General features: G+C 44.1%; 1 protein-coding gene across 2 annotated transcripts in view; it reads left to right on the forward strand.

Annotated features, from left to right (window-relative positions):
• The window catches only part of SRGAP1 (SLIT-ROBO Rho GTPase activating protein 1), a 318,942-nt gene that overhangs the window by 132,908 nt on the left and 158,961 nt on the right, over positions 1–27,073 (forward strand). For both annotated transcript variants that reach the window (XM_002711308.6, XM_017341950.4), the window contains exon 2: positions 21,390–21,585. In XM_002711308.6, coding sequence (XP_002711354.1) covers positions 21,390–21,585 — 196 coding nt within the window. The remainder of the gene's footprint in view (positions 1–21,389; positions 21,586–27,073) is intronic.

A 27,073-nucleotide genomic window follows, 5' to 3' on the forward strand; every position in this document is an offset into this window, starting at 1 on the left:
TATGGCTACTCAGGACTTGAAAGGCAGCTGATCCGAGTTGAGATGTGCTGTAGGGGTAAAATACACAACAGATTCTTAAGACACTATAAGGTATTGTAAAAATCCCTCATTGGTCTTATATATTGATTACAAGTTATAGATAGTATTTTATATGTTGAGTTAAACATTATTAAGATTAGGTTCATCTATTTTGCTTGCTTTAATGTGGCTACTACCAAATGTAAAATTCCTTGTGGAGCCTACACTGGGGGCTCGTAGTCTATTTTCATCTGTTTACTTTCCGAGGGTGCTCATCTGCAGTTGGGACCTGTCATTTGGGGGGCGGTGCCGTGGAGAGAAAATAAATATGTCAGGAAGGAGTTTATTCACCAAAAGCCACAGACCAGTGTCTTACCTCATATAATATTGAACTTCACAAGGCCGGCGCCGCGGCTCAATAGGCTAATCCTCCGCCTAGCGGCGCCGGCACACCGGGTTCTAGTCCCGGTCGGGGCGCCGGATTCTGTCCCGGTTGCCCCTCTTCCAGGCCAGCCCTCTGCTGTGGCCAGGGAGTGCAGTGGAGGATGGCCCAGGTGCTTGGGCCCTGCACCCCATGGGAGACCAGGAAAAGCACCTGGCTCCTGGCTCCTGCCATCGGATCAGCGCGGTGCGCCGGCCGCAGCGCGCCGGCCGCGGCGGCCATTGGAGGGTGAACCAACGGCAAAGGAAGACCTTTCTCTCTGTCTCTCTCTCTCACTGTCCACTCTGCCTGTCAAAAAAAAAAAAAAAAATATTGAACTTCACAGGAGCCACTAGGTTTCAGTAGATGGTATCATGCTCAGTAGATTAATGAGTTTCCATTAAATATGAATGTTACCTACTTCAGAATTTTTTCCATGGCATATTGTTTTTTTTTCCTTAAAATTTTTTTCAGAGCTGAGGTTTTCCGACAGCAATTGTCATCTCTCTAAGAGGAAGTGTAATTCCCCAGGAAAGGGGAGAAGGTCTTAATGAGAACTTTGTTTTACACAGCATTCAGGATTTAAAGAATTGTAAGCGTCTTTAAAAATTGCTCACGAAATCACCTCCTATGCCTAAATATAACGCTGCTGCAATAGTCAAAATCTCATCAACAGGTTCATGAGACTAGCTTCAAGACCTTTCTTTTTTTCTTTTGTAAAGACACTTAAAATTGGAAACAGAAAAGTTTGCTGAAATTATAGAATATATTTTGGTTCCCCACCACCAAGAGGATGGAGGCAGGGGGCTAGAGAGCATGAGAGAGGAGGAAGTACAGAATTCTAAGTTCTTTTTTGTGCGGTTGGAAAGCAGAGACTGGAGCCAGAGTGCCTGACTTCAGAATTTTGCTTCACCTGCTAGCCAAGCTGTTAACCTCTTGTTGCCTCAGTTTACTCATCTGTGAAACTGAGATAATAATAGTACTAACCTCAAAGGATTGGTGTGAGAATTAAATGAGAGGCCAGTGCTGTGGTGCAGGGGCTTAAAGCCTCGGTCTACAGCACCACCATCCCATATGGGCACTGCTGGTTCTAGTCCTGGCCGCTCCTCTTCTAATCTAGCTCTTTGCTATGGCCTGGGAGAGCAGTAGAAGATGGCTCAAGTGCTTGGACCCCTGCACCCATGTGGGAGACACTGAAGATGGTCCTGGCTCCTAACTTTGGATTGGCACAGCTCCAGCTGTTGTGGCCATTTGGGAAGCAAACCAGTGGATGGAAGGCCTCTCTCTCTGTCTCTACCTCTCTCTGTAACTCTTTCAAATGAATAAAATAAATCTTTTTTAAAAAAGAGAATTAAATGAGTAGAAAATAAAGTGGTGCTGACATGATATGCATTGTCACATTTAATTATAGCAATATATTACTATTGTAGCTGTTATTATTACTATTAGATACCTTATATTTGAATGGAAATTTTAAAATTTCTAAGCTGCTATTATGCATTCCATTCTTCGTTTATTGATATGATGTAAGAGTCTTTCATAGACTAGCATCTTCATGTGAGTTCATGAGGATGGACTTTATTATACCTGTTTCTTTTAATGATGATTTATGTTTTTAAGAGGCAAAGTGATTGTATATGGGGGGAGGGGCATGGGGATCCTCTCTCTGATGTACTCGCCAGATAACCTCAACAACTGGGGTAGACCAGGCCAAAGCCAGTAGCCAGGAACTCCATCTGGGTATCCCACATGAATGGCAAGGACTTAAGTACTTGAGCCTCCCAGGTACATTATTAGGGAGCTGGAAGCAGAGTACCAAAGACACAAGCCAGTGCTCTGACGTGGGATGTCAGCATGGCAAGCAGCCACTTAACCAGACTGTGCCACACCGCCAGCCCCTGTTGTGCCTGTTGTAAGAACGAAATGAGCCGGGTGCTGAAGGGGAGCAGTATCTTGCCCAGGGTTACTTGGGTATTGAGTGACAGAGCTGGGACTCTCACGCAGGTCTGTGGGTTCCCAGTAGCTGAGACTCAGGGCTTTATACATCCTAGGGAGGGTTTTACTCTCTGCTATACCTTGAGGCCTGTGTAACTTCCTGATTACACTGGGGGTTTTCCTCTGAATTACACACCCAAAATAGCTCACCACTGAGTACTTTTGGATGGGTTGAGAGTATGTTTATTTTACCCAAAACCCCAGCAAACTCTAAATTTAAACATTTCAGAGCAGAGGGTTAGCCCTGCATTGAAAGGGTGGTGCCTTCATCTAACCTGTCTCCGAGAGTCACCTCTGCCACACGCTCTGTGTCAGCTCCACTCCCGTCTGCCCTTCTGTAAAATGGCAGGCAGACTGCGTTGCTCCCCAAGCAGGGATGTGGATCAGTGGAGATTCCTCAATTGTTTCAGAGCTAGAATCTGCAATCTTGTTTTATTTTAGGTTGCTACAAGGGGAGAGAATCAAGGTTTGGGAGCCAAAGATGGATTAAAACCCAGCTCTGTCACTGAAGCGCTCAAGGACTTGGAGTAGTCACTTAGTGTTTCTGAATCATTAGTTCTCTCATCTGTAAAAATAGATATGTTGAAATGTTTGTTTTGAGGCTGTCGTCAGGGTCAGAGGTCACCCGATAAAGAGTCTGACGCCTTGGGGACCACTGATGGTGGTTATTGATGCTGTGGAAATTCTACTTGTGTAGACCAGTGGAATCTCCCACACCAAAAATGGTGCAAGAGTAAACCATTAGGTGTTGGAAAACCAAAATGGAGCTGGCCTAGAGCTTTGCCTATTAGAAAAATATTTGGAAAGAGGCACAACAAAACGGTAACAATACTAAGCTGTTGGTGGTAGGAAATGGAGTATGTTCTTTACTGTCTTGTTTTCTAACTTTTATTATATGTGTGTGTATATATATACACACACAGATATATATATATATATATCTGCTTTGTAGCAATTAGATTATTTTAATTCATCTTTTTAAACAGATAAATTAATTTCATCACAGTAACTGGCATAGCCTCTGAATAAGTGATTTCTCCACTTCTTTATACTTTACCAAGTTTCTACAATGTGCATGTTTACGTGAATGGTGGAGAAAACAAAAGTGTATTTTAATATGCATAATGCCACCCTCAGATGGAATCTGCAGTGCCCCAGAACTCACAGAAATGTGGATGCATGATAATGTGCAAAGATGTTTTAGGATGAATTTATGTAATAATAATAATAGATACCATTTATGAAGACATTTCTATGTGAGACTCCATATTTGAAGTTTTTACATGCATTATCTCATTAAATAAATCTTCAAAGCAACTTAATGAGACTGATTTTAATTGCGGTTTTGTTTTGTTTTGTTTTAAGATTTATTTATTTATTAGAAAGGCAGAGTGTGAGAGAGAAACAAAGAGAGAGAGAGATCTTCCATCTGCTGGTTCACTCCCCAAAGGCCCCAGTGGCTAGGGCTGGGCCAGGCTGAAGCCATGAGCTGGAACTCCATCTGGGTCTCCCATGTGGGTGGCAGGGACCCATGCACTTGGGCCATCTGCAGCTTTCTCAGGCACATTAGCAGGGAGCTGCATCAGAAGTAGAGCAGCTGGGACTCAAACTTGCTCTCATATGAGATGCTGGCATTGCAGACAGTGGCATAATCCACTGTGCCACAGCACTAGCCACTCAGTTGAAGTTTAAGTTTTTATAAATCTCCCAAGACAGACCCACAATTTAAACTCATGCTTTCAAAGGAAAAAAAAAATCTGACTATGGTAACTAGGGACTCTTCACTTATACTCCAGCTGGGGAAACACAGAATTTATGACCAAGCACACTGGAACAAGTTCTCTCAGCTGTTAGCTGTCATGTAAACTTAAATTATCACTCCATAGTCTGAAGTTTATTTTCTAGAGTTTCTTTTAATTGGGAAACTTGAGAAAGGGAATGGGGATAGCTTTGAATGAATATCTTTTTCTTAATTTGGGTTTAAAGGCTAGTAGAAGAGAAGAGATACAGGTATAAATAAAGGGAGAGGTTTGCTCAGTGAAAAGAGGTGATGATGCTGGAACCTGCTTTCATACCCCTGCGAGTCTGGAGGTCATCGGGGAGTGAATCTCCTCCTCCATAGGTGGTAATGAACTTGGCAACAGTCTTCCTTCTGGCCTCTGATTTGCCGACTAGGAAAGGATATTTGGTTAACTTTCGAAGGAAGTCTCACATTTTGAATATTCATAACTATTTTTCTATTGCTGTTGTAGGTTTCTTGTGAATACTTCCACTTCCGTAAGATGCCTTGCAGCCCGAGCCTTTTCGGTTGGCTGATTTTGTCCCTTGAGTCCTCTTGCCCCTACAGGGGACCCTTTTGGAAGTTTCATATTTAATATAAAAGTCATTTCTGTGAGCTCTTGGATGGAGAGCAGTGTCCTAGCTTAGTCATGCTTAGATCAAAGCAGCCAGCATGAGTCATGTTGGCATTTGAGACACTTCTATTGAAGCCTTGGATGAGTTCTTGTTTCTGTGCAAGGAGACTTTTCTAGGACCGGGGTTGCCTGATGGTTGCACACAGGTGGGTTGCGCTGGGAGACAGCACGTTCCAGACAGCCATGGACTTGGCGGAATTTGAGCACTAGATAAGAGATGTCTAAGTCTTGTTGTAAGTATGAGATTCTGTGATTCTTCCTGTTCCTCTAAGCATGTGTCCAGAGAGGACGGAGATGGCAAGTGAACTGGCAGGCGTCTGCTAGCAATGCTGGTTGATGGGTTTTGTCCCGGCAGTGGTGGCAGAAGTGCTTTTCTGTGAGTTTTCCTGTCAGCTTGAACAGTGCTCATCCGGACAGACAGTTCCGAAATGATAGGATTTCCTATCATTTTCCAGATTTGGGCTAAGCCCCAAAGAGAATGGTGAGGAGAAGAAACTGTTCCATGCTGAGAAAGCTGATGCGAGAATAAGCCAACTCATCAGCAGCCAAGTTACAAATGAACTCACTTAAAAATTGGGAAATGGTATGACTCACAAAATAAGTCACCTGAAATGAGTCTGATTGGTTTTCCACATACCATGTCCATTGCTGCCTCATTTGTGAGATCCCAGACTTACCACGGATCTGAACTTTCCTCCTCCTGTGTTATATTTATGCCAGTTACCGGAAGTATTAAGTTTGTCCAGTAAGGTTAGGATTTCCCTCTATCACAGGTTGCAAAAATGTTGCCAGAGGCAAACTCTGCACAAGCACGGGTGTTGTTTGTCTTTACAGTGTTTTGTTTTATTTTACCTTCATTAGGTACTGATATTTAAAAGTTTTGGAGATTTTACCTAAAAAAAATTCCAGATTTCTGGCTTCTCTCCCTGAGAAAAAACAAAAAGATGATCAGATTTGACATACATGTAGCAACGCATCCCCCATAGCAGCCGTCATCTGGAGCTTGGTGGCTGGCCGGGGATGTGTCCTCCACTGCCAGTCATTCCCTTCCCTTCTCATTGTAGACCCTGCCTGCTGCTCCCTTAGCTGGAGCCTGTCTGCTCTCTGAGGGCATTTGAGTTCGCGATCCTTGCTTTATACGTTAAGCTCACATGCAGGTCAAAACTATGAGTAGCTATTGTTCCCACTGCCCAAGGAGAACCACTAAACAATGTAAAGTGTTGCACTGGATTTGGGCAGAGTGTTCCACATTTGAAACGATCCCGGCCAGCCAACCCCGTAACCAGAGTGAAGAAGGAAAAACTGCATTCATTGAGGAGAGCCTGAGTCTAGGAGATGGGGCCTCAAGTGCCCGGCACGCTGCTTGCTTGCAGGAGCTCTGGGTTGCTTGGCGCCTGTGCTGCGGGCGGCACCCAATAGAGTGGCAGAAGGCTCTGTGCCATCCACTCAGACAGCTTTCTGAACGCCGGCAGCCAAGAGAACATCAGCTGTGCCTGGGAGTAGTGTGGGTCCTCCCCAGAAACAGCCAAACTTCAAAGGGAAGGAAAAAACTGTCCTGCGGGCCGATGCGGAAGGCTTTGGTCTTCCTGGATCGCACTCATTTGCACCGAGAAGGAAGACTGCTGAAGCATTCTGATGGATGCTACCCATTTTTAACAACTTTCCACTCGGCCCCTGTAAAGCCAAGATAATTAAGAAGCTAGAATAGCTTCATTCAAAACTTGATTACGAAAATTAACTAAACAAAGAATTTCTCCTTGGTCTCTGAGCTACTTTTTTATTTATTTAAAGATTTCTTTCTTTATTTGAAAGACATAGCGAGAGAGAGAGAGAGAGAGAGAGAGAGAGAGAGAGAGAGAGGTTTTCCATTGCTGGTTCACTCCCCAAATGGCTGCAACAGTCAGAGCTGGGCCGATCCAGAGCCAGGAGCCAGGAGCTTCTTCTAGGTCTCCCACATGGGTGCAGGGGCCAAGGACCTGGGCCATCCTCTGCTGCTTTCCCAGGCGCATCAGCAGAGAGCTGGGACTCATCAGCACCCATATGGGATGCCAGTGTTGCAAGGCTATGGCTTTAACCTGCTGTACTACAGCACTGACCCTTTACTTTTTTTTAAAAGCAGTTTATTGAAATAAAGTATATCTACCAAGAGATTTACAGAGGTATACAGAGAAATGAATTTTTGGTCCTCTGATCACACTTATGAACTATACCCAGATTAAGAACTACTACCCTTTCCAGTGAAAACAAGATCATGGTGGGAATCTCAGGGTAGATCCCATTCAAATGGAAGATGCATGTTCATGACCAATTTTGAATGCATCTGGTCTTTTAATGGCTGAAAAGAGGGTGGAGGTAGCTTATGCCGGAATAACCTACACATTGGTTTTAAGAGGAAAAAGAAATCATGCTTTATGTGTGACCTTGAAATTTTATTCTCATGCTGGCCCAGGCTGAAGTCTGATACTCAGGATCTGTTAAAAGCAGAGTGTGCTCTTTGAAAGTCCGAGAGCCTGCAGACAAGCCCGAGCAGAGAAACTCGGTCTTCCAAGTCCCTCCAGCGCCAAGTCTGAGTCCCTGACTTCGACGACTTTCATCACTTTACGTTTGGGCCAGCTTCTTTCTTTCTTTTTAAAATATTTATTTATTCCACAGGCAAAGCATCAGAGAGAGGGAAAGATAGAGACAGAGACAGAGACAGATACATCATCCATCTGCTGGTTCACTCCCTGAATGGCTGCAGCAGCCAGGACTGACCCAGGCTGGAGCAAGGAGCCAGGAGCCCCATCTGGGTCTCCCACGTGGGTGCAGGGGCCCAAGCACTTGGGCCATCTTCCACTGCTTTCCCAGGCATATTGTCAGGAAGCCAGATCAGAAGCAGGGCAGCCAGGACTCCAGCCAGTGTTCTGATAGGAATGTGGGCCTCACAGGCAGCAGCTTAGCCCACTGTGCCACCGCGCCAGCTCCTTGGCTCGCCCCAGCATCCCTCCTGACATTTCCTCTTGCAAATTTCCATCGCTCTGCTGGATTCTTTCCTTTGATTTTCTCTTTTAGAGCCATGTTTCCCTTGAGCCTTTTCCCTCTCTCACCTGTCCTGTCTTCTCTGTCTACGTGGGAGGCAGCAGGTGATGGCTCAAGCCCTTATTTTCCTGGCACTTCCATGAGAGACCTGGATGGAATTTGGGGCACCTGGCTTCAGCTTGACCCAGCCCTGGCTTTTGCAGGCAACTGGGGAGTATATCAGAAAACAGAAGATCTCTCTCTGTCTCTGTCTCTGTGCCTTGCCCCTTCTCTCCCTGTTTTTCAAATAAAACAAAAATAAATAAAAAGGTAAATACAAATGAATCTTGCAGGAGGTATTTGACCTAGGTATTAAGATGCCCACATCCAGTATCACAGTGTGTAGTTTGAGTCCCAGCTCCAGCTGTAGCTCCTCACTCCAGCTTCCTGCCAGTGTAGACTCTGGGAGGCAGTGGTGATGACTCGGTGGGTCCCTGCCGCCCATGTGGGAGACCTAGATTGCATCCCCAGCTCCTGACGTCAGCCCTGGCCAGGGGTTTTGTGGGCATCTGGGGAAAGAAGCAGCAGATAGGATATCTGTCTCTCTCTGTCTCAAATACATAATTTTTTAAATGAATCTTTCAGATAAGAGCAGCTATGTGAAATATTGGGTATGAGAGAGACAATGGTGTTCATACTGTACTTGAGATCTTATAAAGAAAGAGCTTACAGAGAAGTACAGGTATAAGATCGGAAAGTGCTAACATTTTCATCTTAGTATTTGTGAGATGTTGCTGCTTTTTTAATGTTAGGATATTTTTATATATTTTAAAAATATGTTTTCAAAGTAAATTGCGCGGCTGGTGCCGCGGCTCACTAGGCTAATCCTCCGCCTTGCGGCACCGAGACACCAGGTTCTAGTCCCGGTCGGGGCACCGGATTCTGTCCTGGTTGCCCCTCTTCCAGGCCAGCTCTCTGCTTTGGCCAGGGAGTGCAGTGGAGGATGGCCTGAGTACTTGGGCCCTGCACCCCATGGGAGACCAGGGTAAGTACCTGGCTCCTGCCATCGGATCAGCGCAGTGCGCCGGCCGCGGCGGCCATTGGAGGATGAACCAACGGCAAAGGAAGACCTTTCTCCCTGTCTCTCTCTCTCTCACTGTCCACTCTGCCTGACAAAGAAAAAAAAAAGTAAATTGCAAGTTGAATAGACCACAAAATAAATAGGAAAGGTAGAAGATGGCTGTGTAATTTGTAGTTTTAAGCCACTTTAAATTCAAAATTTAAATATAACTATCTTAAAGGGCAACTTTGATCACATTATGATACTTACCAAATACTTCCCTTCCATATCCTGGGCATTCTCTTGAATATAGCTGACGCTGCTTCCCTTCCCTAAGTTAGCATAAAACAGTGGTAAAAATCTATTGTCTAAGATTCGGCAGGAAATGTCATTTCCTGACTGTGTCGTTAGTTAGAACCTCACTCTTCAGCTATCTTTTCTAAATGTGAAAACTCTTGTTCTTAACTTGTTAAATACATAACCTGTACTAAGTGAATGACAGCTTATTATTTTACAATATTTAACATTGTGCATTAATAATTGTCCCAGCCTTCCTGCCTTAACCACCCTGCAAGGCAGAGCAAAGCGCCATTCGTGTGGCCTGCCCGCTTCACACTCTCACAGCCCTGGGCCTTTGCACAGCCATTTCTTCTGCTCATAGTATCCTTCCTGAGTTAAACCCCAGCTTGGCAAACGTCTGCGTAGCTGCTGACTCGTGTTGGCTCGGAGCCTTCCCCAGTGCACCTGGGCGAAGCTGTTGTTTCTCCCTGTGTATTCTTAAAGCACTTTCCTCATGCTTCCATGATAGGCTTGTTACATAGCATTATAAAGGCGGATAATGATCAAAATCACAATTAGATGTTTTCATGTCTGTAGACCCAGAGCTGGCCTGGGAGGCCCAGAGGGCAAGAAACTGTGTGTTTGTCTTTGTCTCTCCAGAGCCCGGCACCTGGAAGATGCCCAGTAGGTTGTCTGATGAGTAACATGAGCGTTTGTGTATCCACTGTGCCTTGTTGAGTAAACATTGTTGAGTTCAGTTTTTTTCAGATTATGTGGATAAAAGCTGGATGTTTGTGCGGAACCACAAGTATGCTTTTTGTTGCAGAGTTTGGCTCCTATCTGAGGATAAAAATAGAAGACTTATTTTTAATACATAGGTTGTCTTATCTCATTGGATTTTCTTTGCTACTTCAAAGAGATAAAATAATGAAGAGAATTAATATTTCTGACATTTTAACAAATCTGGTTGATGTTCAATAACTACTAAGGCCTAAAAAGTCTTTAACAGGGCTGCGTGTGTGTGTGTGTGTATATGTGTGCGTGCGCACGCGCACAAAAATAAAAAATGCTATTTCGTTAAGGATCTCGTAGCCTACAACTTTCAAGGCATTTACTTTATGATCCAAACTGTGGCTTTCAGTTGTAAAATAGATACTGAGTGAAGCTCCCAGACTAGACGACTCTGCTTCTCTTTTATCAGCTGCCCAGGTAGAGTCCGAAGTTGTTGGAGCTCTCATTTACTGACTGGTGGTTAAGTCAGAATAAGAACTAAAGTTGCCAGTAGCAAAAGCTGACTCCTAAGTCGCGAGGTGCATGAACCAAGCATCTGGGGAACTTACCTTTACTGAAACAGGCATTCACCAGAGGAGAATTATAGAGAAACTGCTGCATGCCATGTGGAAATTTAGAAACACATTATTTGTATTGGAGGAATTTATAATACATAGAGTTCAAAACTTTATGGTAATTAGAACATAGTAATGTACAATAATGAATTTAAAGCAAAAGCAATTGACCTAAATAATACTTTCCTAGAAGATCTTAGTATTCAGGAAATATGAGGAAGTTAGCTTTAGGCATTTGGCTAGTGTATTTTTTGAATATTTGAGTCAGGGAGGGTAAGAAAGTAATAGAAATGATGCTAGACATTTGGCGCTTAAAATCTTATTTGCTTAATAGTTGTATAATATTCTAAACATTCTGGTAAGGTGTTTGGGACCCCAGGGCTGGATCACTTCCTCTTTGGTTGTATAATTGTACACTTTGTGTAACTGTTAAACACTGTAATTTTATCTCATGGACTTTGAAGTCAGACAAGCCTGAATGGGAATGCATGTTGTGGTGCTTATTAATTACTTGACATTGAATGAGATGATTACTTGCTATCAGCTTTAATTCCCTCATCTCTGTAATGGAGGCAGCACATAATAGGGTTGCTGTAAGAATTAAACAAAGACAAGCTATATAAAGAACTTATCACAGAACCTGGAACCTGGAACATAGTAGGAACTCAGTAAGTCTTCTTTAGTTGGATGTGACATGTAAATAGAAATTGCCTGAGTCTATTTTCCTATAGGTACTTTCAAACTGTAAATACTGCAATAAGGGAAATAGTTTAATTTGAAAAGACCTCAATTGATTGTGTTTTTAAAAAACTTTAAGATTTATTTATTTATTTGAAAAGCAAAGTTGCAGAGGCAGGGAGAGGGAGAGGTCTTCCATCCACTGGGTCACTCCCCAAATGACTGCAACAGCTGGAGCTGGGCCCATCCAAAGCCAGGAGCTTTTTCCTGGTCTCCCACATGGGTGCAGGGGCCCAAGAACTTGGGCCATCTTCCACTGCTTTCCCCGGCCATCAGCAGAGAGCTGGATCGAAAGTAGAATAGCCAGGTCTCAAACTCCTATGGGATGCTGACTCTGCAAGCAGCAGCTTTACCCACTACACCACTGCACCAGCCCCCAAAAAGTTTTATTTATTTAGATTTATTTATTTATTAGTATTTATTTACTTATTAAGATTTATTTATTTGAATGGCAGAGTTACAGAGAGAGAGAGATCTTCCATCCTCTGATTCACTCCCCAAAATGGCTGCAATAGCCAGGGCTGGGCCAGGCTGAAACCAGGAGCCTGGAACTTCATCCAAGTTCTCACGTGGGTGGCAAGGGGCCCAAGCACTTGGGCCAAGCACAGGGGTCTTTGACTGCTTTTACAGGCACATTAGCAGGGAGCTGAATCAGCAGTGGAGCTGCCAGGACTGAAACTCCTGTGGCATTCTGATGTCGCAGGTGGTGGCTTAACCTGCTGCACCACTACATGGGCCCCCACATTGCCATTCTTGGACAGCGCTTAGATGCCACTTGAGGTGTGTACAGCCCGTATCAGAGTGCCTGGTTTGAGTCCCAGTTCTGCTCCAGATTCTGGCTTCCTGATAACCTGCAGCTTGAGAGACAGCAGGGGATGGGTCCAGAAATTGGGTCACTGGTCAAGACATGGGAAAAGCCCTGGTTTTGGGCTGGCCCAGCCCTAGTTGTTGGGGCATTTGGGGAGTGAACCGGCAGATGTAAGATTAAAAATCCTCTAGGAGTTCTCTCTGTCTCTCTCTCTCTCTTCCTCTCACATAAAAATTAAAGGACAATTAAAAATCTGATTCAGAAGCATGTAACCTTTTGTGTTTATTCCTTGGGTCTTCAGGTTGAATTATATCGAGAAAGAAAGTCATTGTTTAGAGAATGCCTTGAACCTTTGTCAGCAACGCAGTCATCCCAAAATGTAAATCTCTGGACTCTACATAGATCAGTGGTTTCCACACAGTGTCCCTTTCTGGTAGTAAAAATCAATCTACTAATGAGGTCTTAAATGCTCTCACTTAATTATGGGGAAGTTAATGAAACCCTGCCTCTTCTGCATTCTAAATAAAAGTAGTCTGGTGGATCATTCAGATGCACACTTCTTAAACTTCCCTCTCCTCCAATGTATTTAATGTATTTAAACTGCAATCATTGATCACCTTAACTCACTGCCTTCTCTCCTGGCCAGCTTTTACTTGAAAACAAAAAGTTGCAAATTCGTGTTCCATTATCCTCTGAAAAACGTTAACCAGGCCAAAATAAAATATTCTGCTTTCAAATGCTAAGAAAACCCGATGTTTTTGTAGTAATCATTTATTCTAAGATAATACAGAAGTTAACATCATCTCAGATGAAAGCATTATGATGAAGTCTTAGATGGAAGAATGAATACAGTGTGTCTGTAAGTGTCAGGAATTTTGTGAAATTGACTTTTACAGCAGAAATAAGGAGGATTAACTGCCGGGAAGACAGCTTCTTGCCTTACTTTAATCCCAAAGAGGATTTTATCAGACTTGATCCCTCACCCCGCAAACATGCTAATCAGCTCTGGAGTTCTAGGATGAGACTGGCTTTGAGCTTGGAATAGAAGCAACTTTATTTCATGTATGTCTGTGGTGCTGTTTGGTTTGCTTAGATTGTTGGTGATTTCATAATCCTCCAGTGGAAGCAGATCTAAGGGAGTCATGTTTTGCTTGAGGCCATGACCTGGAAAGTAGCATTCAGTCCACACACCCTAAACTTCCTGCGGCAGAACCTAACTCTTCTAAGCCAGGATACCAAGCATATACTTTTTTGAGTTAAGTTCAGGAACTCCATTTCCATCCTGCTTCCTCTGAAAACTCTTGTGGTCATGACCGCCAGCTGGTCAGTGATCTTTTCCTTTTCTGGAACATTCTTTAGCCTGTATGCACCATCAGGTCTAGAACTTGTAGTTTCCTTTTTTCCTTCATTGATAGTTGGCCACTTTCGTGCTTCAGATGATTAGAAAGTGTTTTTCTGTGTCGTCTTGTGGAAGCCTGCCGTTCTCTTTGGAGGTGGGCAGTTATCATTGGTGTGTGTTTTGTGGTTGAGGAAATGAGTTGCTCCTCCAAGATGGTGGCTCCTCCCATGTCCTACCTTCTACCAGGAGAATCTGTGTCCTGATGCTATGTGTTCTACACTGTGTCTCATGAATCAGTCTCATCTCTGATCTTGTCTGCTCGCTCTTCAAAGACTCGTTCTCATAGGGACTCTACATTCCAGATGCCACTTAGGAGAACTTTCCACTCACATCCCAGAGGTGTGCTGTCCAACAGGTGGGCCATCCTGTTGGTTTTAAATTTCAGTAGTTAACATTTTTAAAAGGTGGAGTTAATTATATTTTATATAATACCATGCATCTAGAATGTTACAATTTCAACATTGTCACTAGTCGATGGAACTAGTTAGAATCTCAGCAGGTTGTTATTCTGTTAGTGATATACCAGTGGCCCTCCTTTGTCATTTAGGAAAATTCCTTAAATCCTTTGGGTAACAGAAATGTACTAACACATCCTAACAGAATATACATTCTACTGATATAAGGAAAATCTAATCAAATGACAATATGAAGTAACCGAGATGATCTGTGATGCCTTAGAAATGTCCTTAGAATATTATTGGCTAGATGTCACAACCATCACACCAATCTATCAGTCTCACAAGGGTGCTTCAAAAAGTTTGCAGAAAATGGAATTAAAAGATGAGTTTACTTCAGGGCAAAAAAAAACTGGACTCCATGCATATGAAGGGTCTTCAAGACGATTATGAAAGACAGATACTATTAAACTAGTATTCATGCATTTTATTTTTGCACCAAAATAAATTCATATTTTAATTTTATTTTTCCATGGACATTTTAAAGTGTCTACATGTAGCCTAGTCCCACTCCCTCAGTGACACGTTAGAGAAATAACCCAGTCTGGGTCAACCTGCCCAGGAAACCAGCATCAGTCTGAGGTCTCACACACATTTATTTTAAGAACGAGGACTTCCTTTGTCAGAGCAGTAATGAGAAATTCCTCCAGTTCCTTCACTTCTAGGCATTTCATTGTATTTGGTAACTATTGGGAGATTTTTATGGTTTAGAGGAATTTTTTGCTGTTGTTTTCCTTTACAAATTAATTGCAGCAGTTTGAAAGCACATTCTTTTTTGGATGTTGATTTATTAGGTATTGATGATTCCTTCTATGGTGCTGCTCCAGTATAAAAGAAATTAAATAATAGTCATGAAAAAAAAAAAACCCAGTAACTTGTAGCCCTCATTAAAACAACCATTATGATTATTTAGTGGGTCCTGACCTAGATTTAATTATGACTGCTTAGAGCTTCCTCAAAGAACACATTTTCCCACCTAAAAGAGGTTGTGTTGTTTTATGCGGTTATGTGGGAGTCATGGTGTATGCCTTTCCTAATGGTCTCTTAGGTAAGTCTTTTCCATAGCATTAGAAATTATAACAAGTAACATACGATGCCAGCAAGTAAGTAAATTTACTATCTGGCTTATAGATAAATTCAGAACAAGGTAAAAATATTGAAGCAAGAGTCATTTTATGCAGACGTTGTTTTAAAGTGCTGTCCATATGTTACCTAATTTGATAATGGAACTAGGCATGGAAATGGGAGTCTGTTATTACTATTATCATCATCATTAGAAATGTATCAACTGCTGCAATTTCACAGACTTGTGATATTACTATCTTTGTTATATAATAACTACTTTGATATGTAATTGGCATATCATACAATTTACCATTGAAAGCATACAGTTTAGGAGCCAGTGTTGGACGCCAGGTTAAGCTGCCAGTTTTAACACTGGCATCCCATGTTGTAGTGCTGCTTCCAGTCCTGGCTGCTCTGCTTCTGATCTAGCGCCTTGATAGTGAGCCTAGGAAGTCACAGATGATGGCTAACATGGCACCCACTTTGGAGACCCAGATGGAATTCCTGGCTTCAGCCTGGCCCAAATCTGGTCATTGATGCCATTTGGGGAGTGCCACAGTGCCTGGAAGATCTCTCTCTCTCTCTCTCTCTCTCTCTGTCTTTCTGTTTCTCCCTCTCTCTGTCTTTCTACCTGTCAAATAAAGAACTCTTTAAAGCAAATAAACAAAGTATGCAATTCAGTGAGTTTTGATATATTCACAGTGTTTTTCAACCACACAGCAGTCAATTTTAGATCATTTTTATCACCTCCACAAGAAACCCTGCTTCCATTTGCATTCAGTTCCCATCTTTTCCCAGCACCCTCAACCCTAGGCAACCACCAATCTACTTCCCATCTCTGTGGAGCAGTCTACTGGACCCTTCACACGAATGGAATCACAGACCACGTGGGCTTTTGTGAGTGGCGTCATTCACTAAGCTTGTTTTCAAGGTTCATCTATGCTGTGACATAAGTCAGTACTTCATGCCTCGTTATGGTTAACTACTATTCCATTGTATGGCTTTACCACACTGTGTATCTGCTCATTAGCTGATGGGCATTTTGTCCGTTTGTCAGCTATGGTGAATAATGCTGCTATACACACTCATGTATACCTTTTTCTGCGGAAATGTATTTTCAGTTCTCTTGAATGTCTAACCAGGAGTGGAAGTGCTGAGTCCTTTGGTAACTCCCTGGTTAAGCTTTCGAGGGACGTCAGGCTGTTTTCTGAAGCGATTGTAGTGATTGTACTTTCAGCTTCCTGCCCGCAGTGAGTGGGGGCTCCAAAAGCTCCACGTTCTCCACATCAACCGGGGTTATCTTCGTTGTTGATCGCTGCCATCCTAATCAGTGTCTCACTGTACTTTTTATTTGCCTCTCCCTAATAGCTAATGATGTTAAGCAACTCTTCATATGCTCTTGGCTGTGTGTATAGCTTCTTAGAAGAATCATCTATTGAAATCATTTGCCCATTGCCAAGTGGAAATTTTTTCTTTCCAGTATCGCATTGTAAGAGTTCTTTGTATAGCCTAAATACATATCCCTTATCAGAGGTATGATTTGCAAGTTTTTCTCCCGGCCTGTGGCTTGTCTTTTACTTTCTTGGTGATTAGAGCTGTGAATCTTACAACTTGCTTATGCTTCAGGGTGTTCTGTCTTCCAGAATCTTCCAGACGGCATCAGTTCCTGCCCCCTTTTCCTCTATTGTGGTGCTGAACTCTATGTGTTGGTATTACCAGTTTAGGGTTGGTTTTCTCCACAAGAAGGACCTGTGCCTTACAAACTCTCCTAACATGAAAGAGTAGTTCAATAGTTATTTTGGTTCAACTAAACTAAAATGAACCTTGCATCTGAAAAAATGATCAAGATCAGTGCCGATCCAAGAGAGCTAAGAGAATGCTTAATAAGCTGTCAAAGAATCCATGGGTGTGAGGAAATCTGCCATCCCTTGTGCGTAAATAAACTCACAGTTTTTCTAGATCCATCCCTTGGAGATACACTGTCTGCAGTCCCAGCTCTGACGGGATGTCACACAGCCCCCGCGATGGCACTGGTGCTCCAAACCACAGCCCTGTAGCTCCATCACAGTGTTCGTTCAGTGCAGGTCTGGTGCACCATGGGCTTCTTTGTTCTGAGCAACCTGCCAACATTTATGTGACCAAGCATGTATTTTGCTCATTTATCTTAAAATATTTCAGATTCTTTGTTGCCATGTTAGCTCAAACCTCGTAAGGTCATATTAAAATAGCCACACCACTTGTGCAGGGAGGTGATCTAATGTATTTTGCTGCCTTGTGACTCTGTTGTGGTAAAAGAAGTCCAGTGTTTTTTTTTTCTCTGTATTGAAATGTTTCTGTTTCTATTCCTATTTTTTAATTTTATTTGTTTGTTTGAAAGGTAGAGCATCAGAGAGACAGAATGAAACAGAAATGAGAGATCGTCCATCCACTGGTTCACTCCCCCAAATAGCTGCAATAACCAGGGCTAGACCAGGGCAAAACCAGGAGCCAGGAATCCCGTCTGGGTCTCCCGTCTGGGTCTCCCACATGGGTTGCAAGAACTCAGACATGTAGACCATCTGCTGCCTTCTTTTTTCTTCCTTCCTTCCTTCCTTCCTTCCTTCCTTCCTTCCTTCCTTCCTTCCTTCCTTTCTTTCTTTCTTTCTTTTATGTTTTTGACAGGCAGAGTGGAGAGTGAGAGAGAGAGACAGAGAGAAAGGTCCTTTTGCCATTGGTTCACCCTCCAATGGCTGCCGCGGCCTGGGACACTGCAGCTGACGCACCGCGCAGATCCAAAGCCAAGAGCCAGGTGCTTCTCCTGGCCTCCCATGCAGATGCAGGGCCCAAGCACTTGAGCCATCCTCCACTGCCTTCCCGGGCCACAGCAAAGAGCTGGCCTGGAAGGGGTGCAACTGGGACAGAATCTGGCGCCCTGACCGGGACTAGAACCTGGTGTGCTGGCGCTGCAGGCAGAGGATTAGCCTATTGAGCTGTGGAGCCGGCCTCTGCTGCCTTCTAAAAGCACATTAGCAGGAAGCTGGATTGGAAGAAAAGTTGCAAGGATTCAAACCAGTATTCTGATAAGGATGTTAGCATTGTAAGTGGTGGCTTAACGTGCTATGCCACAACACCAGCCCTGACATTCCCATTCTTGAAAAAGTATTGATTTGTTTGAAAGGCAGAGAGATAGGGACACAGACAGACAGCACCCATCTTCTGGTCCACTCCCCAAATGCCCACACTGACTGGGACTGGACAAGGCTGAAAAAAGGAATCAGGAACTCAGTTCAGATATCCTGTGTGGTGGCAGGGACCCAATTACTTGAGCCATCAGCTGCTGCCTCTGCGGGTGTGCAGTAGCAAGAAGCTGGAATCAGGACACGGAGCTGGGGCCTGAACCCAGTCATTCCAAAATGGGATGCAGACGTCTCACTGGTTGGCCAAATGCTTGCACCTTCAAGACATCTGTTATGGTAGTGTTTTTCTATTGATTTTTTTAAAATGATCTTATTTTTATGATGCTTTAATCATTTGCCCTAGATTTTTCCAAATTGAAGAGATAATTTAATAGTCTCCTCCATTTTTTTGAAGTAAATTTTATTTTCTCACAGTGATTCTCTAGATTCTGACCCTCTATATTTTGAGTGTTGTTGAAAAATTTGCAAGTGTCCTATTTTGATTGGAAAATAAATATAATGTGAAATGATAGCTACTCCCCATAAAAAAAGGATCCTTTTCTGAATTCTTAGGTCTTGATTTTAAATCCTTATGGAAATAAACAAGGAAATATTTTAAAATGAGATTCAAGAAGGAAGCCTATATAATTTTTGTGTACCTTGGATGTGATTTGTGTTCTCAGCTACTTTTATTTCTTAGGTACTAAGGCAACTTAAAAAAGTAGAGGAAACTGGTTGACAACTGATGATTGATTTATTTTCTGTTAGCACAGCAAGATGTGATAAAATTACTTCATCTGAAAGGACTTACTAGGATTCCCCACCCTTGATTTTTTTTTTTTTTTCTTTAAGGAACAAAAATAGCTCTGTAGTTTTAGGAGAGAGTTTGGCAGGCATGCTGACGATAATACTGTATTGGAAAACATTTACTTTGATTGACTAAAATCCAGATGCCATTCATGGTAGTTAAAAGTCTCTAATAACATGTTTACTCTGGTATTCGGCACATTTCTGGAAGATTAATGTGAGGATCCCCCAATTCAGAGGAGGAGAATCCCAGGGGACACCTGAGAAGTGCTTCCCGGTCTCTCCCGGGCTCTGAGAGGTAGGGCTTCCCAAGCATGGCCTTATCTGCATTAGTTACTGTGCCTTCCTTGATGGAAAAGGGGCCTGGCACAGTATAGGTGCTCAACTAGTGTTGCATGCATCAAAGGAGGGTGAGATGAGTGTGATAAGTCAGACTGAAAGATCAGGGTTAGAGGCCCCCTGGGGGCACCACTTACTAAGCTGAAGTCCTTAGATAAAGTATTTAATGTCTGCGAGCTGGCAGTTAGCCTACCACTAAGATGCCCACATCCAGTATAAGAGTGTCTGGGTTTGATTCCCAGCTCTGGCCCCTGACTTCAGCTACCTGCTAAAGCAGACCCTGGAGGCGATGGTGACAGCCCAAGTAGTTGGGTTCCTGCTCCCTGTGTGGCGGACCTGGTTTGCATTCCCAGCTCCCGGCTTCAGCACCTACTGATAAGGGCACTGGTGGAGTAAACCAGTGTGTGAGAGTTCTTTCTCTCTCTTTGCCTTTCAAATAAGTGAATTTAAAAAGTAACACTTGGGGAAAAAAAGTATTTCATCCCCTTTAGCTTCGATTTATTATTTGTAAAATAGGGGATAATACTAGTACCAACTTCATTTATGTGTAGACTAGTACACACTGGTTTATATGTTTTTTTTTTAAAGATTTATTTATTTATTTAAAAGGCAGAGTTACAGAGAGGCAGAGGCAGAGGCAGAGGCAGAGAGAGAGAGAGAGAGAGAGAGGTCTTCAGCCGCTGGTTCACTCCCCAGATGGCTGCAATGGCCGAAGCTGCACCAATCAGAAGCCAGGAGCCAGGAATTTCTTCCAGGTTTCCCACGTGGGTGCAGGGGCCCAAGGACTTGGGCCTTTTTCTACTGCTTTCCCAGGCGATAGCAGAGAGCGGTATCGAAAGTGGAGCAGCCGGGACTAGAACCGGCACCCATATGGGATGCTGGCACTGTAGGCAGTGGCTTTACCCACTGTACCACAGTGCTGGCCCCTAATTATATGTTATTTAATTGAGCAAATTTCCTAAATCTCCATTCAGAATTTTACCACCTGATGGTAATGAACTTGATTAAATGTAGTGAAGCTTCTACATGCATATCATCAGGTCAGTTCTTCTATGTTGCTTGGGAAAAAATTGAAGAGGTGGTATTTTGACATTGGTTTCTACTAACTTAACTTGAGTTAGATTCCTTCTCCACTGTTAGAGAATATGCATTGACACTGGAGAATATGAAAGAAAGAAGTTTCCCAGCATGAATAGTCTCGTCTTTGGAGATTAGCCCTGAGTCTAAGAACAAAAACAAGGAGACAGGAGTTATTAGTTACTGTTTCTCATTTTTCCAAAACAGATGTGTTCCTTTGTTACAGTCATCTACAGATATTTTTTGCATGCCACATTTTTGCTTTTGTACTTTTGCTAGATCGCTAAATAAGCTTCATGTTCCTAATGTATTAAAATCGTCAAAGGATTCTTTCAGGATTAGACGTGTCAGCAGGGTATTAGTTTGAACAGTGCGTAAAGGTGAAGGCTGAGGGAGCAGGCCTTGGTGCTGAGACAGAATACTCAAGTGGAATCTGAGGATTTCCCTGGTGTGAATGAATTACTTGGGGGTAGAAAGAAATTATTTTTAGGCATGGCATCCCTGAAAACCCTGAAGCTGTGTATTTTACAAGCCAGAAGTTTATGCACTAAATAAAAATTACCAGATGTCAATCTGTGTGCCAACTGGCAAGTGTGTAGTGGCTCAGGCTGGAAGCAATGACGCCCATTTCCTTACTCTTCAGTCTCCGAAGGGATAGTTGAGGTATTGTGGTGTTAAAAAATTACAACATCCTTAGCCTCCAAAGATGTCACATGTTGCGAATTGTTATCTGCAAGGGTTTACTTTTTATCCCCTCCTGACTCCCTGCGTGTTTGTGGCATTACAAATGTGACCCATATTTCTTTTCTAATTTGCTACATTCTTTTCTGAGGCTTGTCTCATTCTTTTCAAGGGTCAGCAGATATGTTATTTAAAGAGCCAGCGTGATCCCAAGAGCCTAGCAGAGTTCCAGCGCAGAGCTAAATATATAACAGGTTCATTACTTCGCTCTCGTGCGTAAGAGCAGCCCTCAGCAATCCCACGAAATCACACAGTGGCTTCTCTTCTCTCCTTAGAAATTCGCGCCCAACTGGTGGAGCAACAGAAATGCCTGGAGCAGCAGACAGAGATGCGAGTTCAGCTTCTCCAGGACCTGCAGGATTTCTTCCGGAAAAAAGCTGAAATTGAGACCGAATACTCCCGGAACCTGGAGAAATTAGCAGAAAGGTTCATGGCAAAAACGAGAAGCACTAAGGATCACCAACAATACAAGTAAGAGAGACCTGACTCAGGTCCGCCCCTCTGAGATGACACCCATGTGGCTTTTAGGTTTCCTCCATGGAAGCTACTGATGGGCATAAATAATAGCAACCCTCTTCCTTTATAGTTCTTGCACATCGATTTATTCTGCTTTAACTGATAACATTGTCTGGACATTTTTCTCTTTCCAACATACGTGTATTTATGGGTAACCTTATAGACAAGAAGAAAAAGTGTGTGTTTTTAAAATTCTCGATCACAGAGAAGTGGGAATTCAGATCTGCCACAGGTAGATAGTTGCAAGAGCAAATTAAAATCAGCTACTTCCTCAAGCAGAGACTTTATCAAATCACTACAGGATTTGCCCAAAGGAGCATTGGGCAGGTGCTTGCTTGAATTCAGTGCTTCTACCCTGTCCCATCCATCTCATCATTGACATGGACACTGATTTTTTTAAAAGAATTTATTTATTAATTTGAATGACAGTTACAGAAAGAGAGGGAGAGACAGAGAGGTCTTCTAGCCACTGTTCATTCCCCCAGATGACCACAACAGCCAGAGCTAGGCCAGGCTAAAGCCAGGAGCCAGGAGCTTCATATAGGTCTTCCACATGGGTGACAGGGTCCCAAGTACTTGCACCATCTTCCACTGCTTTCCCAGGCCATTATCAGGGAGGTGAATCAGAACTGGAGCAGCTGGGACTCGAACTGGTACCCACATGGGATGCCAGCATCACCATACCAGGAAGTGCAGGGCCTGGAACAAGTGCCATCCAAGCAGAGGCCTGAGGACTGGCTGGCTTGTAAAGAGGGCAGCGAGGATGTTCCAGGCAAGGGCAGAGTCAAGAGTAAGGGAGCAGAAGGAACGAGGTGGAAGGCGGGTTTGCATAACAGAAGGGAGTCCTATGGGCTGTGTGGCTACAGACATAAATCAGACCAGACTACAGAGTTCCTGTAGATCTTCCTGGGCAGTTTGGACTTGATCCTGAGGGCATGAGAAAGTCTTTGGAACGCACCAAGTGGAAGGATAAGCCACTCACACAGCACTGTGCAATGATGACAAAGACAAGAGTTAGGATCATGGACTGGAGGAAGTTACAGTAGAGGTAGGGAGACCGTTCAGGTGCGGGGGGGCCCTCTCAGGGATGGTGTGAACTGGTCTCACTGGAGGTGAGGACAGACAGACCTCTGTAGGAAACATTTGAAAGACTTTCATCTCCAGAAATATGGTGTAGCAAAGACACTATGAAAAAACACTGATGCCCCCAAGCCCCAGACATGCTGGTTAAAATGTAATACTCATCCTTTAAGCGTATAGCTGTACTTGCGATACAGTAAGGGAAATTTCCAAGGGCCACAAAAGGAAGGCACTGAAAACTGGAGTGGCACTGTGCTGTAGCATCTAAGCTGCCACCTGCGACACTGGCATCCCATACACCCGTTCAGGTCCCAGCTGCTCCACTTCCGATCTAGCTCCCCCCTGATGCACCTGGGAAAGTGGCAGAAGCTGGCCCAAGCACTTGGGCCCCTGGGTCCATGTGGGAGACCTGGATGGAGTTCCAGGCTCCAACTCTCTCTGTCTCTCCTCTCTCTGTAACCATACCTTTCAAATAAATAACATAAATCTTTTAAAAAAGAAAAAAGCATAAATAGTAGTTGTGTCCACCCTTAAATCCCAAATGGGGATGGAAGATGAGGCCTAGGCCTGGTAACAGTCGGGAACTGAGGGCTCCCCCACCAACAGCGCTCCTGCATTCCATCCTGATACCAGAAGATATGCCATCCTGGTGAAATGACCAAACAGAAAAGCGTCCACCCACCTGGGTAGGGGGCTGACAGGCGAACTCTGCTCAGTGTGGTCTCCATACTGGAGGCGCTGAGAGCCAGGTCTGTGCCTGCACCACTGGCTTTATATACAGTTCCATTTTACACCCTTCCATGACTCCGGATCCTACATAAAGAGTAGGGTGGGAAACAGCCCTGGGGTACTTTTGCAAAAGTAAACACAAAACGTGTCTCCGCGAAGAACACTCTTTTTCTCTTTTACTTTTTTTTTTTCTAATTTGGATGACTTTATTCTCTAGTGTTGTTCCAGCATAAAAACAAATCTTAATGATGGTTTCCAGGGCAAGCATGTGCCAAATGTACTTGACAGAGACCAAGGCTGTGATGAGGAGACTGGAGCCGGTGCCATACTGACATTTATAGTAACTGTTGAAAAGTGATTGCAGATAAAAAGATAGCCCATTCATCCAGTCAGTAAATAATTCTGGTGTCTTCTGTGTTTTGCGCTTGGTAACTTGATGTCTTCTGTGTTTTGCGCTTGTGAACTGAAAGCAGGCAAGGGGTTTGTGCTTTTTAGTCTGACCTCTTGGTGGATCAGATGGCATCGTTTGGTTTCTCTTCGGTTTCTCTTGTTTTCTTGACGTTTTATTTGACTTGAGTCAGTTTGGTAAACATGAACAATAAGTCTGAAGGAAGGATAAACCAGAGTTAGGAAAAACTCATACACAGGTTCTAGTAAAGAGTCAGCTAGGGCCGGCACTGTGATGGAGTGGGTTAAACACCGCCTGCAGTGATGGCGTTGCGTATGGGTGCCAGTTTGAGTTCTGGCTGCTCCACTTCCGATACAACTCCCTGCTAGTGAGCCTGGGAAAGCAATGGAAGATGGCTCAAGTGCTTGGGCCCCTGCACCCATGCGGGAAATCCAGAAGAAGCTCCTGGCTCTTGGCTTTGGTCTGGCCCAGTTCCAGCCATTGCAGCCATTTGCGGAGCGAACCAGCAAATGGAAGAACTCATTCACTCACTGACTCGCTCACTCTCCCTCTCTCTCTCTGTAACTCTGCCTTTCAAGTCAAATAAATATATCTTAAGTTAAAAAAAAAAAAAAGTCAGCCAAACCTGTGTTTGAATGCTGGCTCCACTGTGTGATTTTGGTCACATTACATGACCTCTCTGAGTCCAAGTTTACTAGATTTTGACATGAGATCCTAAGTGTGAGATTAAGTGTGAATGATGACAAAGTCCTTGATATGACAGATAGCTGGTGCCACGTATGCAGTCACTTTTTCTTCTCCCTTTCTCCAGACAAGTGTTCTGCTGTTAGCACAGCCGCATTACCAGTTATTTAAGCTGGACTGTGGGTGTTGCTGTTAATCAGTTTGGGGTTGCTTGTTGTGTGGAACCATCCTTGGCCTGAAGCTGCCGCTGCATAGTAGAAAGCCTAACACTTGAATTAGCCTCCCTGGATGGACTGTCTCAAGATGCAAGCTTTGGTCTTTTTTTTAAAGGTTTATTTATTTATTTGAAAGTCATAGTTACACAGAGAAGGAGAGGCAGAGAGAGAGAGAGAGGTCTTCCATCCACTGGTTCACTCCCCAATTGGCCACAATGGCCAGAGCTGTGCTGATCCAAAGCTAGGAGCCAGGAGCTTCTTCTAGGTCTCCCACATGGGTACAGGGGAGCAAGGACCTGGGCCATCCTCTACTGCCTTCCCAGGCTATAGCAGAGAACTGGATCAGAAGAGGAGCGGCCGAGACTCGAACCAGTGCCCATGTGGGATGCCGGCACTGCAGGAGGCGGCTTTACCTGCTATGCCACAGCGCCAGACCCCATACAATCTTTTTTTATTTATTTATTTATTTTTTGACAGGCAGAGTGGACAGTGAGAGAGAGAGACAGAGAGAAAGGTCTTCCTTTGCCGTTGGTTCACCCTCCAATGGCCGCCGCGGCCGGCGCACCGCGCTGATCCAATGGCAGGAGCCAGGTACTTATCCTGGTCTCCCATGGGGTGCAGGGCCCAAGCACTTGGGCCATCCTCCACTGCACTCCCTGGCCACAGCAGAGAGCTGGCCTGGAAGAGGGGCAACTGGGACAGAATCCAGCGCCCCGACCGGGACTAGAACCCAGTGTGCCGGCGCCGCAGGTGGAGGATTAGCCTAGTGAGCCGCGGCGCCGGCCCCCCATACAATCTTTATGAGACCACTGGGCCTCATTAAGAGTTCTCTGATGGGTATAAACGATACAAAGCAGCTCCACCTTAAATTGTGTGGTAAGGGCTGGAGTTAATGTATATGTAGTGTTCAGAGCAGCTCCTGGGTTTATATAAAAAATATGTAAGTATGTATGTATGTATAGCCAACTTCCTATTGCATACTATGTGCCCAAAGCATTACTATAAATAAATATATATATAAACTCAAATCATCCCCATTATAATCACATCAGATGAGTATTGTTATTTTACCCACTCTATAAAGTAACTACGGCTCAAAGAGATTAAAATAATTTGTCCAAGATCACATACCCAGTAAGTGGTAGTTCTGGGAGCTGAGCCAAGACTGGATAATTCCAGAGATCGTGATCTTGACCCGTGTTCTTCTTCATGCAGTAGGTGCTCAGGAAATGGTTAGCTGCTGTTATTATTGATATTATTATGCTGTACTCTTAGTTAAGGCGATAATTATCATGTATCTACTCGACGAATAAAATAACAGTTATCTCAGTCTTCCTGTGGGGCAGGGCACTGAGGATTCAAGGAAGTGTGGCATGTTCCAAAGAATGTGTGGGCTGCCTCAGCACATATGGTGGCCTTAAAAGCTCTTTTCAGTTGGCCGGTGCCGTGGCTCACTAGGCTAATCCTCCGCCTTGTGGTGCTGGCACACTGGGTTCTCGTCCCGGTCAGGGCACCAGATTCTGTCCCGGTTGCCCCTCTTCCAGGCAAGCTCTCTGCTGTGGCCAGGGAAGTGCAGTGGAGGATGGCCCAAGTGCTTGGGCCCTGCACCCCATGGGAGACCAGGAGAAGCACCTGGCTCCTGCCATTGGATCAGCGCAGTGTGCCGGCCGTGGCGGCCATTGGAGGGTGAACCAACGGCAAAGGAAGACCTTTCTCTCTGTCTCTCTCTCTCTCTCACTGTCCACTCTGCCTGTCCAAAAAAAAAAAAAGCTCTTTTCAGTAAGACAGCAGTCACCTCTGCAGCTGAGTGGAGAGAGGTCAGGAGTGAGGCCCTGTTACCCGCATGGAACCTCTGCCCCTGCTTGGGGGCTTCCCTGGTGGAGACTGTAACTCTCAACAAGCAGGAGGAATGGAAGGCTGCTTTCAGGGATACAAGCTCTACGCCCTTCATCAGGCTTTTCCTCCCCCACGCCCATTCCTGCATCCAGCCTCTGCTTTCTTTCTCTTCTGGAAAAGTTTTTGTTTTTTTAATTTGTTCAAGAGGCAGAGTGACAAACATAGATAGATACAGCTCCCACTCCCTAACTCACCCCCAAATGCCCATAATGGCCAGGGCCAGAGCCAGGAACTCAATCCAGGTCTCTCACCTGAGTGGCCTGAGCCATCACCTGCAGCTTGTTGGGATATGTGTTAACAGGAAGCTGACGTCAGAGCCAGACCTGGGAATTGAAGCCAGATACTCTGATAGGCAATGCAAGTATCTTCTTTTCATTTTCACTTTATTTGAAGTCAGAGAAATAGAGACAGACAGACAGACAAGATATTC

This window comes from Oryctolagus cuniculus, chromosome 11 (assembly GCF_051225735.1).
Source record: "Oryctolagus cuniculus isolate XC-2025 breed Fujian yellow rabbit chromosome 11, ASM5122573v1, whole genome shotgun sequence".
Lineage (NCBI taxonomy): Eukaryota > Metazoa > Chordata > Mammalia > Lagomorpha > Leporidae > Oryctolagus > Oryctolagus cuniculus.